This window comes from Dromiciops gliroides, chromosome 2 (assembly GCF_019393635.1).
Source record: "Dromiciops gliroides isolate mDroGli1 chromosome 2, mDroGli1.pri, whole genome shotgun sequence".
NCBI lineage: Eukaryota > Metazoa > Chordata > Mammalia > Microbiotheria > Microbiotheriidae > Dromiciops > Dromiciops gliroides.
The window spans coordinates 110805094-110822553 of NC_057862.1; the positions used below are offsets into that span (position 1 = coordinate 110805094).

Consider the following 17460-nt stretch of genomic DNA (forward strand, 5'->3'; position numbering starts at 1 on the left):
AGGTTAAGTAATTTGTTTAATGTCTTATAGGCAATGAATGGCAGAGGTCAGACTTGAACCTGCAACTTTTTTACAGATCCATTGGTGTTTCCATTAGACCAAGGGCTGTTAACTTGGGGTCTGTGAACTTGCTTTTTTTTTTAATTGTTTTTCTATTTAGAATTTTATTTTTTCCAAATTATATGTAAAAACAAATTTTGACATCAATTTTTTTCAAAACTTTGTGTTCCAACGTCTCTTCCTCCTTCCCTCCCCACCCTACCCCTGAAGAACTAAAGTAATTTAATATAAGTTATACATGAGTAGTCATGCAAAACATCTTCACATTAGCCAGGTTGTGAAAGAAAACAGACAAAAACAAAACTTCAGATTAAGGAACTATCCAAAAAAATTATACTTCAATCTGTTTTCATATACCATCAGTTCTTTCTCTGTAGATAGATTGCAATTTTTATAAGTCTTTCAGAGTTATCTTGGATCATTGCATTGCTGAAAATAACGAAGTCATTCACAGCAGATCATCTTACACTATTGCTGTTATTTTGTATATAGTACATTTCACTCTGCATCAGTTCATGTAGGTCTTTCCAAGTTTTTCTGATAGCATCCTGCTCATCATTTTTTTTTTGTTTCTGATAAAGTAACTAACAAACATAATTATGTTTCAATCTGTATTCAGATACCATCAGTTCTCTCTCTGTAGATGGATTGCATTTTTCATAAGACCTTCGGAGTTGCCTTGAATCATTGCATTACTGAAAATAAACGAGTCATTCACAGCAGAACATTTCACAATCTTACTGTTATTTTGTATGCAGTAGACTTCACTTTGCATCATGTGAGGTTGTTTTAAAAAATATTTTAATAACTACATTTCAATTTAATTGCCTTCCTCGGTAATCTTATGTATTTTTTTTGTATGCATTTAAATGCATTACTCTGAGATGTAGTAGCTTCCCAAGGGGTTCAGGACACAAAAGGCTAAGAACCCTTGCAGTATCCTGTAGCCCTTTGGAGAATTAGAACTATCTTGAAATTTTGAGAAAATATCTCTTTGGAGGGCAAAATAGTATTTTTCTAATAAGAAGTGATTTGTCACTGGGGTGAACAGATATTCTGTAGTTGGCTTGGGAATTGAGAAAGGAATTATATAAGTTGTAAAACAGGGGGAGAGAGGTAGAGGGTTTTGTGTATAAACCACAGAATATGCAGAAAGGTGAGAGAAACTAGGGAATTGTTACTCTCAGATAGCATGTGGGAGGTTAAGGTCTGTGTAACCCCACCAAGGAGTACTAGGAATTTTGAGACCTCACTTGAAGAAAAACTTCTTTGAGACATACCTCAAAGTTAGGAAGGTAGGGGAAAAATCATTTTGTACATATTCAGAAAACATATGAAGTCTGGTGTACAGCAATTGCATATTGTATAGATCAGGGTTTCTTAAACTTTCCCCACTTGTGACCCCTTTTCACCTGAGAAATGTTTATGTGGGTATTTTGATATACAGTTATATAAAACAGGTATACATAACCTTTTACTGTTGCCAAATTTTTCACTACCCCCACAGTTTAAGAAGCTAGGATATAGATAGATGTCTGTGCCTGTTCAGACGTCTATAAATGCATTCAGGAATATGCAAACACACATATACATGCATATATATATATCCATATGTATGCAGATATAGCAAATATATATGTGTATATCTTCTTAAACCTTGAAGTAGTGCTAATCAACAAATTTGGTTTTTTACTTTAAAATCATTTTATTTCTGATTTTTAGCTGCTTTCTTCTGCTTGGGATCTCTTCACAAAGGGGTTTCTGAGGACTATAAAATGTACTGTGATTTATGAGGTACTGAAGGTCAAGTACTTTGCAGTCATATGGACCTACTTCATTTGGGGAAATCAATATAGCACATCAGTTCATAGCACACTTCCTGCCTTAATGGTTCAGACCTCAATCAATATTTGAAACTTAACTTGAGTTTTGGTTTGTGGGCATTATGCTTTCTACATTCTTCCTCTCACCTCAAAAGCACAGCCTGGTCCATTAGAGATGATGATGGTTATACTCTTCTGCTTGGTTTAGGACCTACCCTAAGCTCAGGCACCTGATATGTAAAATGTGGTGTGCCTCAGGCCAAGTATTGATTTAAAGACCCTCCATTACCCAGGTTGGGGAGCAGTACCCTAAATTAGATTTGGACACATGCCAAGTTTGTAGCATGGTTATTTATCATTCATTTCCTTGTGTCTGAAAAATTTTCCCCCTGTTAATAATATCCCAGTAGATGGTCTGGCTGTGGACAGGAGCATGTCTAGACTAGCTTTCAATCACTGACCTTGACTTTCCCTTCACAGGTTCTGGAACCATGGCCCAAGTGGAGAAAAGGGGGGGTTTGCTCCGCAAGTCCTCAGCCTCCAAAAAACCACTGAAGGAGAAGGTGGTGCTGATGTATGATGAAATCTTCATGGTGAGGCCTAGAGCTCTGGGTTCGAAAATAGTTTGACCCCTTGGTTCCCCTGCCCAATACCCAATAGTAATTCCCCCCTTACCCTTCTCCTTCCATGGCCCTGTGATAGAGGATATCCATCCTGGCCGTTAAACTTTTTGTGTAAGTTCATTCCTACTAGTGAGAGGAAGCATTGTGAAACAATGGAAGGGATGAACAATAAAGAAAAGAACATGGAAGACTAAGGAATCCTCTTTCCTGGATTTTTCTTAGAGAGCCTTATTTACCTGACCTACATTAGGGAGACATACCTAAATTCTCTTTTATCTTCAAAAGTCTATTATTCATGACACTTTTTTTGGCAGCGCTTTGAGGGTTAAGTGACTTGCCCGGGGTCACACAGCTAGTAAGTGTCAAGTATCTGAGGCTCAGATTTGAACTCAGGTCCTCCTGAATCCAGGCCGGGGCTTTATTCACTGTGCCACTAGCTGCCCCCAGTGACACTTTTTAAAGCCCATAACCAAAGGTAATAGTGCAGGGAAGCTGGCAGAGATATAAATTAAAGTGGTTTACTGATTTGAAAATAGTTTGATTTGATTTGTTCTGAATGATAGTCAAAGAACGTTGGTAGAGGGAGTGAAGATGATGACTATTTTCAGGGCACTAGGATGATTTCTTCCTAAAGGAAAAGGCTATCATTGTACATTGCTAGCCTACATGGCACCCAGGAGGTCAAGAAGAGGCTCATTGAGAGCATGGGCTGTTTTTCTTTGTCTTGCCAACACTCAGCACAGTAGTAAGCTCATAACAGATAATTATTCAATTGACTCTAAGCATTCTATGCTAACCTTTTTTGCAAAAAGCAAAATGCCAAGGAGTCAAAACTGTAACAGGAATTTATCTTAAAAGAAATATTATATATATATATATATATATATATAATATTCTTTTAGATAAATATATATATAACCTATATCAGATTACCTGCTGTTTAGGGGAGGGGGGAAGGGAGGGGGGAGGGAGGGAGAAAAATCTGAAATTGTAAAGCTCGTATAAACAAAAGATGAGAACTATCTTTACATGTAACGGAAAAAAAATACTTATTAATTAAAAAAAAAAAGAAATATTAGGTTGGCAGCTAAGTAGCACAGTGGATAAAGCACCAGCCCTGGATTCAGGAGGACCTGAGTTCAAATCCAGCCTCAGACACTTGACACTTATTAACTGTGTGACCGTGAGCAAGCCACTTAACCCTCATTGCCCTGCCAAAAAAAAAAAAAAGTAAAGAAAAAAAAGGAATATTAGATTGCAGGGTTGTGTTCTTGGGGAGTAGTGTGGGAGTCAGTATAGATTTAGCCCAGTGTCTTAAATCCATGATAACTATGGTATAGCACAAATATAAATTGTAATATTGCTCATGAGTCATCAAGGAAAAGTTATGTGTAGTATTTCAGTTTACACCAAGGTGGGAGAGTTGTACATTTTAGAAAGATTTCTATCAGAAAGGGTTGAAACAAAAAATGGATCAGGGCTAATAGCTTAAAGGTCAACCTTCAGTTGTCAATGCAAAGTGTTTACCTAGAATAATTCCCAACTATGTAAGGTAACTGATGTATTATTAGAAACAGATTAGAGATTTCTTTGATATATGGAGCTAATACAGAGCTATCACAGCTTATGGTTATTAAAAATTATTTTTTTAATTTTTTTGTGGGGCAATGAGGGTTAAGTGACTTGCCCAAGGTCACACATCTAGTAAGTGTCAAATGGCTGAGGCTGAATTTGAACTCAGTTCCTCCCAAGTCCAGGGCCAGTGTTTTATCCACTGTGCCATCTAGCTGCCCCACAGCTCACAGTTATTACCGAAGTATACCTTCCTGATATCATAAAATACCCTTTGTCAGATAAGATTGGAGTAATTGGGTGGCCTGAAAAAAGGAGGGGCCGTTGCTTGTTGAGGAGAGAACATAGATTTAGAAAACAGAGTATCAAAAGGCAGTAAACCCTACAAAATTTAGGATGTGATAATTGACAATAATAAAGGACCATTAAGTTCATTGAGTTCTGTCAATTCAGCATTTCTTAAATGTGTCTATGTCTTTGGGACCATGTGCTTAGGATACAAAGACAAAAATGAAACAGTCATTGCCTTAAGGAGTTTACATTCTACTGGGGGAATTAAAATTTTTCCACATAATTCAATACAAAGTATGTGCACGGTAAACAAAATGTAACCTAAAGGGATATCAGGAAATACTTCATGTAGCAGTGAGCTCTAGAGCTGAGGTTTTTTATTTTATTATAAAAGTATTTTATTATTTTCCAGTTACATGTAGAGATAGTTTTCAACATTTTATTTTTTGGGGGGGGGTGAGGCAATTGGGGTTAAGTGACTTGCCCAGGGTCACACAGCTAGTAAGTGTCAAGTGTCTGCGGCTGATTTGAACTCAGGTCTCCTGACTCCAGGGCTGGTGCTCTATCCCACTGCACCACCTAGTTGCCCCAAACATTTGTTTTGTTTTTGTTTGTTTTTTGTATTTTTTTTTTCTGGGGCAATGGGGGTTAAGTGACTTGCCCAGGGTCACATAGCTAGTGTCAAGTGTCTGAGGCCGGAACCAACTTTTATAAGATTTCTAGTTTTAAATTTTTTCCCTTGCCTCCCTTCCCTCCCCCCTCCCCAAGACAGCAAGTAATCTGATATAGGTTATATATGTATAACAACTTTAAACATATTTCTGCATTAGTCATGTTATAAGAGAAGAATCAGAGCAAAAAGGAAAAACCTCAAAAAAGAAAAACAACAGCACCAAAAACAAAAGAAATAGTAGGTTCAATCTGCATCCATATTCCATGGTTCTTTTTTTTTTTTCCTGGATTTGGAGAGCCTTTTCCATCATGAGTCCTTTGGAACTATCTTGTACCATTGTATTGCTGAGAAGAATCAAGTCTATCACAGTTGATCAACACATAATGTTGATGATACTGTGTACAATATTCTCCTGGTTCTGCTCATCTCATTAATCATCAGATCATGCAAGTCCTTCCAGGTTTCTCTGAACTCCTCCTGCTCATCGTTTCTTACAGCACAATGGAATTCCATTCCATTCATATACCACAACTTGTTCAGCCATTCCCTAATGGATGGGCAGCCCTCAATTTCAATTCCTTGCCACCACAAAAAGAACAGCTATAAATATTTTTTGTACATGTGGGTCCTTTTCCCTTTTTTATGATCTCTTTGGGGGGCAGCTAGATGGCGCAGTGGATAGAGCACCGGCCCTGGATTCAGGAGTACCTGAGTTCAAATCCAGCCTCAGATACTTGACACTTACTAGCTGTGTGACCCTGGTAAAGTCGCTTAACCCCAATTGCCTCACTAAAAAAAAAAAAAAAAAGGTCTCTTTGGGAAAAAGACCCCAAAGTGGTATTGCTGGGTCAAAGGGTATGCACAGCTTTATAGCCCTTTGGGCATAATTCCAAATTGTAGAGCTGAGTTTTAAAAGGATATAGGAATTCTAAGGGGAGGAGGACAGAGTGTATGTTAAAAGAATCCCAGGGCAGCTAGGTGGCGTAGTGGATAGAGGACCGGCCCTGGAGTCAGGAGGACCTGAGTTCAAATCCAGCCTCAGAAACTTGACACTTAACTAGTTGTGTGACCCCTGGGCAAGTCACTTAACCCTCATTGCCCTGCAAACAAACAAACAAACAAAAAAAGGATGCCAAAGTTAAATTTCTAGGTCAATTATTCAGAATATAAGAAGACATGCAGACAGAATAAACAAGTGCTAGGGAACCACGGAGGCCATTTTTGAGTTAAGTGTGGTGTACGTAACTGGTTTGATGCAATATAAGGATTCTGGGAGAAGAAGGCAGCTAGATGGGGTCCCAAGATGCCCAGTACAGGAGCAGGAATCAAAAGGAAACACCCAGAAAGGAGGAAGAGGACCCAGTATGACTGGTCACTGAGCACAAGAGTCCATATAAAGCCTTGTAAGGGAGCTTGTGACCCATTTGCCAGTCTTTGTTGGTTATGGAAAAGATGATCCAATGATTATTTTAGACTATTAAAAGGGTCCCTTTAAGGTAAGGCAATATTAAATTCAATGGCTGGTGGACTTTGTTATGTCATTAAGGTCTTCCTTGCCAGAAAATGATAGATTCTTTCTTGTAATTTACATATTTCCCAGAAGTTTTTGGTTTTCTAGAGCTTTGAGCAAAACTTCAAATTTCTTAGCAATAGCTTTCAAACATCCCAATTTTTTAAAGCCAACACTACTTATTAATAGAAATTTAATAAGGAAGTAGCATACTAAGATAAAGCAGAAGTGGAGGGTTAAGGGCATATGGGAGCATAAATAGAATAGGGCTCAAGTGTAGTAGAAAAAGCTCTGGATTTTGAAGTAGTACAAGTGGTTCTAGTTCTTGTTCTACTGGCTTTCTAATTCTGTGACTTGGGGCAAGTCACTTAACTTCTGGATATCATTCTCTTCTCTACAGTGGGGCTAGTATTAGCTGTCTATAAGTTTTCTGAGAGGATTGAGGAAGAAGTCTGAGGAAAACCTTTTTCATTATTTCTGAACTATCTGTAGGGAAGAAATATTCTTGCACATAGTTCAATTTGAGAAAGAACTAACCTATTCTCCATTAAAATATTTTAGAATGACCAATATGCTAAAAGTAATTAAAAGTTAAAAGCCAGTCTCAAAAGTTGAGATTAATGTAGGGTTATTCCCTACCTACCTAAATATACTATTAATCAAAGGATATGTCTGGGGATGCTGAACACTGTGTTTGTTTCAGGACAGAGGACCCTAGTAAATGCAGCCCTCGATTCTGGGAGGAGCTCTTCCTCATGAAGGTAGGCTGAGCTGTGCCTTTGCTAATTTTCCTGTACCCAAGATGCCTCTCAGCTCTGCATAGGAAATACACTCAGATATTTACTGTCTCACTGACAGGTGAATCTGGACTACCTTGAGGGCAAATTGGAATCTCTGGATGGAGAAGAACTAATGAAGATCAAAGATAACATTAATTGTTTGTTCCAACACTGTATCCAGGCTTTGGGAGAGGAGCACCCAATTCGAGTTGTCAATGCATTGCAGGTATAATGCTGAGAAACAAAGGATTCTTATTTAGTAGAAGGGGAAGTGTTACAGATGTGAGGGATTCTATTCAGTCTAGACTCACTTGTGGGCTTGGGATATTTTTTAAAAATGGTCATGGGGGCAGCTAGGTAGCACAGTGGATAAAGCACCAGCCCTGTATTCAGGAAGACCTGAGTTCAAATCTGGCCTCAGACATTTGACACTTACTAGCTGTGTGACCCTGGGCACGTCACTTGACCCTCATTGCCCCTCTACCCCCCCAACCCTCCCCAAAAGGGCAGAAAAATGGTCATGGATACAGTATATTTGTTTAGGAGTCTTCCTAGTTAAGACAAGTTGACCTTACAGTAGTAATTTTGTTAATCTCTACAGCTGTATCTCAAGTTTTAAGGCCAGAGCCTCTGACAGAATCTTCAGGTCTGCTTAATGAATGGAGGGGTAAACTGAGCCTCAGAGAGTGTGTTAATACCCATTCTGAATCAGTGAATAATAAAATCTGACAGAATTTTGGAGAATTTTCTCTGGTTGTCAGTAGTTATTTTGTCAATGCTTTGACCATGACCCTGAAGGGAAGATCCTGTTTCAGGGGGTCAACTTATTTGGCAGACAAGAAGGACAGAGAAGAAATAGTTAACAAGAGAACAAAGATTTTATTGGGATACTTTGGGAAAAGTTGCATTTCCTGTAACTGCAGTTGCTCCTTTTGTTGGGAGGTGTGATAAAGTTCTCAGTTAGCACAAATGAAGTCATAGAACTTGTCTCAGTACTATTTGCTTTTATGGAAAAATGACTAAAAAAAGACGCAGTGGCTGCTGTTGTGATGGCTAAGGCTTCTGAGTGTTGCTTGATGATCCTTCTAGTTCTGTGACACTTGTATTGAAGACCCACTGGAGTCACCCTATTCAGCGTCTTCAGTGGAGGAGCAGAGATCTCTGGGGATGGACAGTTGGAAGAAAAAGAGTGTATAGAGAATAGGAAAGAGGGAAGATGGTTCATTGGCAGGAAGCAGTGGTACCAGGCCATTTGGATGAAGGAGGACTAAAGTTCAGAAAGGGAAACAAAGGGCTTTTGTGGAGGGGGCAGGTGAGGAGATGGGGTTGGTTGAGCTGTGAGTGTCTTGAGATTGCAAGCTTGCTTGCTTGTCATTTCCTACTCAGTTCTTTGGTTTTGCTCATACAGATCACATTGAACCACATTGGTGATGAGGTGATGCAGATGGACGCAGCACATGTTTGTCATGGGCTTAGGAAGGAGACAAGCCTCTTGATAAGCAGGCTCTTTAGAAAAAGAAAATTTATTAATGATCTGGTTTATTGCTGTTCCTCTTGCTATTTCTGAGTGTGAATGTTTTTCAAGCTTAGGCTCATGCTGTGTTTGCATGTAGGAGCTGGACTGTTGCAAGAGCTGTAGGCAGGCTTGTTTGCCCCCACCCACTCTTGTCTTTACTCTATCTTTTGTACTGTTGCTAGAATAATTTTTTAATGCATAGATTTGTTCATGTCATTCCTTTCCACAAAATCATTCATGGCTTCACATTGCTTTCCAAGGTAAAGTTTGAATGTCTTTCCCTGTCTTTTCAAGGCTTTCTATTCTCTGGTGCTGGGTTACCTGTCAAGCCTTTTTTTATTTTTTAAAACTGTTTCCTGGGGGCGGCTAGGTGGCGCAGTGGATAAAGCACCAGCCCTGGATTCAGGGGTACCTGAGTTCAAATCCGGCCTCAGACACTTGACACTTACTAGCTGTGTGACCCTGGGCAAGTCACTTAACCCCCATTGCCCTGCAAAAAAACCCCAAAAACTGTTTCCTTGCATCCACTCTATAATTTAGTCATATTAGGCCACTCTGGGCTTCCAGCCTTCCATACTTTTCCCCAAATATTCTGTGCTTTCCCACCTCAGTCCCTTTACCTGTTTCCTTTACCTGTTTACCCTTTTTCTCCCTTCCCCATGTCACTTATTTCTCCTTTAAAACCAGCTCAGATGCCATCTCATCCATGAAGCCTTCGCTGATCTTTCTGTTTAGTAACAGATTTCCCCCTTAGATTTCACAGAGAACTATGTTTTCAACTCTCCGATGCATTTTTCATGTAATATTATTGTCAATGGTGTATATATCTTATCCCCTTCTAGCCTATAAGCTAAATGAAGGCAAGGATTGCTTTTCCCACAGTGCCTAGCAGAATGCTTGACATAGAGTAGGTGCTTAATAAATATTTCTTGAATATATAGGGCATGAATCTTTGAACGTGGAAAGTAAAAGTTGAACTAAAAGGTATAAATTCAAAATATTTAAGACTGGTAGCCTCAGAGAGTTCGACACCGACGTTATTCTTTCCCCAGTGACAAGACTGCTTACTCTTTTATTTGGAAATGATTCCTTCTTTTTGTCTCTGTAGACCCTGTGTGCACTCATTAGAGGGGTTCATCAGAAGAATAAGTCCACTTCTGGGTTTGACATTATCAACATGCTGATGGGCTTTGACAAGGCAGAGCTGTGCATGAAGGTGAGACTGTTTTTAAAGATGCGCTTGTAGGCTGCTGTTGCTGCTCAGTAAATAGCTGCACTTGATGGAGACCATCTGCAGACAAATGGGCTAACAAATTTGTAGATGGAAAACAACTATAAGTGATTTGGACATTTTTATTTGCTTCCCAACAAAGAAAGTAATGATTTATTTGAATAGAGGACATTTTAAAGTCCAGAATTTAGCTGAGAACAGCACTTCCCTCAACTATATGTGTAATTGAGGTACTGCTGTTTTAATTTTTGACCTGTTAAATCATGTAATTATTATACTTCATATTTATTATACTTATTATACTTCATATTTCTGTGTCTTTAGTTCCAAACATTAAGGACTGAAACTTTCTTCATAAAACTCACATTCTGATACATTTTCTCACAATATTTTCCACATTTCATTTATAAATTAAATGATTATTGATCATGTCAGCTTTGAAGATATAATTACCCATAACTCATTGTCAGAATAACTTTATTCCTTTTCTTTATAACAAAAATTAGAATACTTAATGTTGTCAGGTAAGAAAAACATTTCATTTATATGAAGCATAATATATGTATATGTGCAAATAATCCAAGTCCTTGGAATCACATTAAAAATTTTTTTTCCAATCATAATAGTATTTTTTTCTAGTTACACGTGAAGGTAGTTTTCAGCATTCGTTTTTGTAAGATTTTAAGTTCTAGATTTTTCTCCTCTGCTTTCCCCTCCCCAAGACTGAAAGCAATCTGAGATGTTATATATATACAATAACTTTAAACATATTTCCACATTAGTCATGTTGTAAAAGAAGAATCAGAACAAAAGTGAAAAACCTCAAAAAACAAAAAACAACCAAAAAAATTAAAATATTATGGTTCAATCTGCATTCAGATTCCACAGTTCTTTTTTTTTTTTTTTTTTGGTGAGGCAATTGGGGTTAAGTGACTTGCCCAGGGTCACACAGCTAGTAAGTGTGTAAAATGTCTGAGGTCGGATTTGAACTCAGGTCCTCCTGAATCTAGGGCCGGTGGTCTATCCACTGTGCCACCTAGCTGCCCCTTCACAGTTCTTTTTCTGGATGTGGAAAGCATTTTCTATCATGAGTCCTTTGGAATTGTCTTGAATCATTGTATTGCTGAGAAGAGCTTAGTCTATCACAGCTGATAATCAAACAGTGTTGCTGGTAGTGAGTACAATGTTCTCCTGGTTCTGCTAACTTCACTTAGCATCAGTCCACTTAAGTCTTTCCAGGTTTTTAGTATGCGGGACAATTCGGGTAAAGTGAGTTGCTGATGAATGAAAGGTCACGTGGCTATTAAGTGTCAAGTGTCTGGGGAAACATTTGAACTGAGTCCTCCTGGACACCGTTTAGATGATTCCGATTTTGTTGGCAACATCCAAAGCATCCTAGTCTGGAGCCAGTCGGACATAGGCCTTCTTCTCTCCACCAGGCCTGATCAGTGTGTTGACCTTGGCCACATCGATGTCATAAAGCTTCTTTACAGCTTGCTTAATCTGATGCTTGTTGGCCTTGACATCCACAATGAAGACAGGGGTGTTGTTGTCCTCTGTCTTCTTCATAGCAGACTCAGTGGTCAAGGGAAACTTAATGATGGCATAGTGGTCAAGCTTGTTTCTCCTCGGGGCACTTTTCCGAGGGTACTTGGGCTGCCTTCGAAGCCTTAGAGTCTTGGGTCACCGGAAGGTGGGGGATGTCCTGATCTTCTTCTTTTGTGGCTATGCACACCCTTCAAATACCACCTTCTTGGCCTTCAAAGCCTTGACTTGGCTTTCTGTCTTGGGGGAACAACCACTTCCTTCTTTGCCTTCGGCCCAATCTTAAGGAAAAGGTGCTCATCATTTCTATAGCACAACAGTATTTGTTAATTCATATACCACAACTTGTTTAGCCATTCCCAAATTGATGGGCATCCCCTCAATTTCCAATTCTTTGCTACCACAAAGAGAGCGGCTAGAAGTATTTTTATACATGTGGGCCCTTTTCCCCTTTTTTATGATCTCTTTGAGATAGAGACCTAGTAGTGGTATTTCTGGGTCAAAGGGTATGCACAGGGGGCAGCTAGGTGCACAGCGGATAAAGCACTGGCCCTGGATTCAGGAGGACCTGAGTTCAAATCCGGCCTTAGACACTTGACACTTACTAGCTGTGTGACCCATGGCAAGTCACTTAACCCCCCATTGCCCCCCCAAACCCCAAAAAACAAAAACAAAGTGTATGCACAGTTTTATAGCCCTTTGGGCATAGTTCCAAATTGCTGTCCAGAATGGTTGGATTAGTTCACAACTATACCAACAATGCATTAGTGTTCCAATTTTTATACATCTTCTCCAACATTTATTATTTTCCCCTTTTGTCATATTAAACAATCTGATGGGTATGAAGTGGTACCTCAGAGTTGTTTTAATTTGCGATTCTCTAATCAATAGTGATTTAGAATATTTTTTTCATATGATCATAGATAGCTTTCATTTCTTCATCTGAAAACTGCCTGTTCATATATTTTGACCATTTCTCAATTGGAATCACATTTTAACAAGAGTCTTTTTCCACGTTCATATAGTTGAGATCTCAGATACTTGATAATAGCTCTCAGTTATATAGTGCTTAAAGCATTTTTAAATTCAAAAAATGACACCGTTTTAAAAGCATTTTCTTTACAAAAGTTCTGAAGTAGATAGTGTAATTATTATTGTATTCATTTCATAGATGAAGAAACTGAGGCTCCAGGTGGTTAAGTGACCTGTTTAAGCTCTGATAGCTAATAAATGGTGGAGCCATGACTTGAACTTAGTTTCTTAAGTCTTGTCAAATGCTTTTTGTCTTGTACTTTGTTGTCTCTCTCCTGCTTCACCTGAGTTTATTAACTTATCTTTGATTATATTCTTGCCAGTGTCATTCAGTAATGTGCATTTTTGAACATTTTGTGTCTTCCTCTCCTATGCTTGTGGCTGAGGGAATCATTCCTTCAATAGTTTAAGTCTCTCTGTGGGGAGCCAGGAAAGAATGAACTCTACTGTTCTGGGGACAGAGGGGCAATACCTGGTGTGAACAAAGGGGAAAGAATATTGTATTGCTTGTCCCCAGGGTGTGCCAGCACACCAGGCTTCCTGCAGACCTCTGGGTGTGAATGAAAGCATCCTGAATTGGTCAGTACATGCAGTTGGGAAGAGTTTATGACAGATCTTAATAAAAAAAAATGTTGCCATTCTTATTTATTTCACTCTGTAGTATAGAGAGTTATGCCTTTGGGAACGATCTGGTGTGAACACTTTCATTTGGTAGGTTATTAAATTAATTTTTCTGCACAGCTGTTCTAAAGCATCTTTCAGATCAGCTTTACTGTCAGAGGTGTCTCTTAACACTGTCTCCTCCTGTCTCCTGATGTGACAAGGCCTGGGGTGGGGCATTCATTTAATTGATAATTGAGTGTTGTGAGTTGTTACTGTCTACAGCACAAGCAGGAGCTTGGCAAGGGGAGGTGTGAGGTATTTGGGGTAGTCACTGCTTTGCTCTGATTAAGTACATATGAATCTCTTTCCCAGAATTTGATGGAGAGTTTGGATTCCTTGCTTTGTGCAGAAGGTTCTGAAAGTCTGAAGAGTTTATGTCTGAAACTTCTCCTTTGTTTGGTCACTGTAAGTAGCACACCTTGCTTGTTCATCTGTTAGATAGTAATCCATACTCCCATACATCCTTAAAAACTGAGACTCAAATAAAGAAGGATAAGAGAAAAATGCTTTAGATTAGGACACCATTAGAACTGGGTGTTCAGAAGAGGCATGCTGGATAAAGATATCCTGCAATTGTATTCTTGGAAAGTGGTATTTTCAGGCTGGGTGGTATATGATGTCAGTGTTATTTTATTTTATTTTTTTTGTTTTTTGTTTTCCAATGTTATTTTTAAAGTACCTTTTTAGGGAATTGACTTCCTTGAGTATTGAGGAAAAGACTGATTATTCTTTTGAAAGCTTCTGGAGTGTTCTAATCTTGCCTAGGTTTTTTCTATCCTTAAAAAAAACTTCATCTGACCTTGCCATCCCCTCAAGCTATCATCTTATATCTGTTGTCCCTTTCATAGCCATATTCCTCTGACAAGTTGTTTTACTATCATTGCCTCCATATATTCATCTCCTACTCCCTTCTCTACCCTTTGCAATCCTCTTTTTCTTTTTTTTTTTTTTTTGCGGGACAATGAGGGTTAAGTGAGTTGTTTAGGGTCACACAGGTTAGTAAGTGTCACATGTCTGAGGCTGGAATCGAACTCAGGTCCTTCTGAATCCAGGGCAAATGCTTTATCCACTGAGCTACCTAGCTGCCCCCCCAAAAAGCCTCCCTAAAACCTTCAATTTTTTGAAGTTTTAGTTAACTGTATATTGGTTCTTTTTTTTTTGTGGGGCAGTGAGGGTTAAGTGACTTGCCCTGGGTCACACAACTAGTAAGTATCAAGAGTCCGAGGCTGGATTTTGTCGCAAAAATTTCTAAGTCCAATGAAGGAAAGAATCAATGAAGTCTCCAAGCCATAGAAAGATAGGTTTATTGAGAGAAAGTACCAGTCTCACAATAAAGCCGGTCTCAGGTCTAGGACCCAAAGACCCCGAGCAGTACCAGACCACATACTTTTATACCCCTATGAGACTTAAATGCTTATATACTATACTAATTTTAGACAAACTCCTCCCAATTTATAGTACATTATGGAACATAAAGTCAGTCAAAATACTGTATGTTTGGACTTTCAGTCTACAAATGGACAGTCATTTTCTTGGCATACTGCCATGTAAAATGGGACAGTCCAACTTTTTAATTTTTCTAAAAAGACATATTCACAATTGTATACAATAAGTATTTGTCAAGGCTGAAGTCAATCTTGTCTTCATCTAACAACATTCTATAAGCACTACTGCCTTATTTGTTTTGTGAGAAATACCTAAACAGGTTAAATCACAATATATACACTATATGCTGATAACTGACTAGTTTACTTATACCTAATAGACAAATCACATATCTAAGGGTTGGGGAAAATCTCACAATTTGAACTCAGGTATTCCTGAATCCAGGACCAGTGCTTTATCCACTGCACCACCTATCTGCCCCCTGTAGTCCACTTCTGACCCTACAACTCAACTGAAATTGCTATCTTGGGTTATCAACAATTACTTAACTACTAAGTCAGATAGCCTTTTCTCAGCTTTTGTCCTATGTGATGTCTATAGCACTGTTGTAGACATTCTGACACTAATTTATATATTTCCTTATCTCTTAGTGTTTTTTTTTTTGCTTTTAGAAATGGATATACATTTAAATTAATTAATTAAAATTTTAATTAAATTAAAATTTTTTTGATGAGGCAATTGGGGTTAAGTGACTTGCCCAGGGTCACACAGCTAGTAAGTGTCAAGTATCTGAGGCCAGATTTGAACTCAGGTCCTCCTGAATCCAGGGCCAGTGCTCTATCCACTGTGCCACTAGCTGGCCCTTGGTCCATTGATTCTTTCTTTCCTTTTTTGTGAGGCAATTGGGGTTAAGTGACTTGCCTAGGTCACACAGCTAGTAAGTGTTAAGTGTCTGAGGCCAGATTTAAACTCAGGTACTCCTGAATCCAGGACAGGTGCTCTATCCACTGCGCCACCTAGCTGCCCTGGTCCATTGATTCTTAATTATTTCTCCTTAATCTGTTTTCTAGGTCAGGTTTTTTTTTTTTTTTGGTCATAGTACCTTTAATTTTCTTCTATTTTTTCAGACTTTTTACTTTGTTTTAAATATTTCTTGTTGACTCATGGAGTCATTATCCTCTATTTGCTCCATTCTAATTTTTAATGAGTTTGTTGCTTGGGTAAAGTATTGATCTTTCCCATTCTTTCTTCTATAGTTTTAATTTATTTCCAGTTTTTTCTTCTAGCACTTATAAAACATTTAACCCGTCCCCCCCAACTCTTTCTTCCAAGAATTCTAGTTGAACTTGTGCCCAAATTGTGTTTTTCTTTTGATGTTTTGCTTGTAAATGTTTTGGAGTTATTTCTTCTTTTTCTGTGTTTGTATCCTGAGTATTCCTGTCACTATAATAGTTTTTTTATGGTGGGATTCTACTTTGCTTGCTCATTCTTCCAGCCTATGTCCTGATTTTGGACTACATTAGATCTAGGTTCTGCCCACTTTTGATCTCTGTCTCTTTGATCTTACCATCTTATCATCTTGTACCTCATCAGGGAATAAATGTGTGTGCACCCCTCATTGTCTCTGTCAGTTTTTCTGTCTGTTGGATTAGCACCTTCTCTGAATTTGCTTCTCTTTTTGTGGTCCACATGTCTGGTCACTTAAAAAAAAATTTTTTTTTAAATTATTTTCCAGTTACATATTATATATAAGGATAGTTTTCAAACATTGTTTTCACTGGATTTTTAGTTCCAAATTTTTTTTTTCACTCCCTTCCTCCCTTCCCTTCCTCCTCCCCAAGATGGAAAGCAGTCTGATATAGGTTGTATATGTACAATCACATTAAACATATTTCTACATATTTCTTCTTTCTTATGAAAGAAGAATCAGAGCACAAAGGAAAAACCTCAAACAAGAAGGAAAAAAAGTCTAAAATAGAAACAGTATGATTCAATCTGCATTCAATAATTCAGTTATTTTTTTCTGGATGTTGAGAACATTTTCTATCATTGAGTTCTTTGAAACTGTTTTGGATCGTTGCACTGCTGAGAAGAGCCAAGTCTATCCCCATTGTTCATCACACAATGTTGCTGTTACTGTGGTACAATGTTCTCCTGGTTCTGCTCTCTCAGTCAGCATCAGTTCATGTAAGTTCTTCCAGGATTCTCTGAACTCCTCCTGCTCAATCGTTTCTTACAGCACATAGTATCCATTACATTCATATACTACAACTTGTTCAGCTATTCCCCTATTGATGGGCATTTCCTCGATTTCCAATTCTTTGCCACCACTAAGAGAGCTGCTTTAAATATTTTTGTACATGTGGGTCCTTTTTCCTTTTCTATGGTCTCTTTGGGATACAGACCTAGCAGTGGTACCACTGGGTCAAAGGGTATGAACAGTCCCATAGCCCTTTGGGGTCTGATCACTTTTACCTACATGTGTTCCCTCTCTCCACCATTGCCTCTTGGTCCCCTAGACCTTAGATGCAGAATTCTTCTGGCCCAAACTCTTGTTGGGGGGCATGAGGCAAATGAACATTTTTCAGTTTCTTGAACCTCTAGTTTGCTAATTATTTCTCTTTTGGCAATTGTGCTTGTGAGAAATGTGTATCATATTGGGCTGCAAGATGTTGAGTTACAAATTGTTTTGGGGGAGAACTAGGTGGCGCAGTGGATAAATCACTGGCCCTGGATTCAGGAGGACCTGAGTTCAA

General features: G+C 38.6%; 1 protein-coding gene across 4 annotated transcripts in view; it reads left to right on the forward strand.

Annotated features, from left to right (window-relative positions):
• Positions 1 to 17460, forward strand: part of ARMH3 (armadillo like helical domain containing 3) — a 219233-nt gene that overhangs the window by 24049 nt on the left and 177724 nt on the right. For 3 of the 4 annotated variants that reach the window (XM_043987615.1, XM_043987614.1, XM_043987616.1), the window contains 5 exons: positions 2364 to 2476; positions 7257 to 7313; positions 7411 to 7557; positions 9956 to 10063; positions 13631 to 13723. In XM_043987615.1, the coding sequence (XP_043843550.1) occupies positions 2375 to 2476; positions 7257 to 7313; positions 7411 to 7557; positions 9956 to 10063; positions 13631 to 13723 (507 nt within the window). In that variant the 5' untranslated portion in view covers positions 2364 to 2374. Of the gene's footprint in view, positions 1 to 2363; positions 2477 to 7256; positions 7314 to 7410; positions 7558 to 9955; positions 10064 to 13630; positions 13724 to 17460 lie in introns of those variants that run through there. The other variant, XM_043987617.1, reaches the window with a different exon arrangement.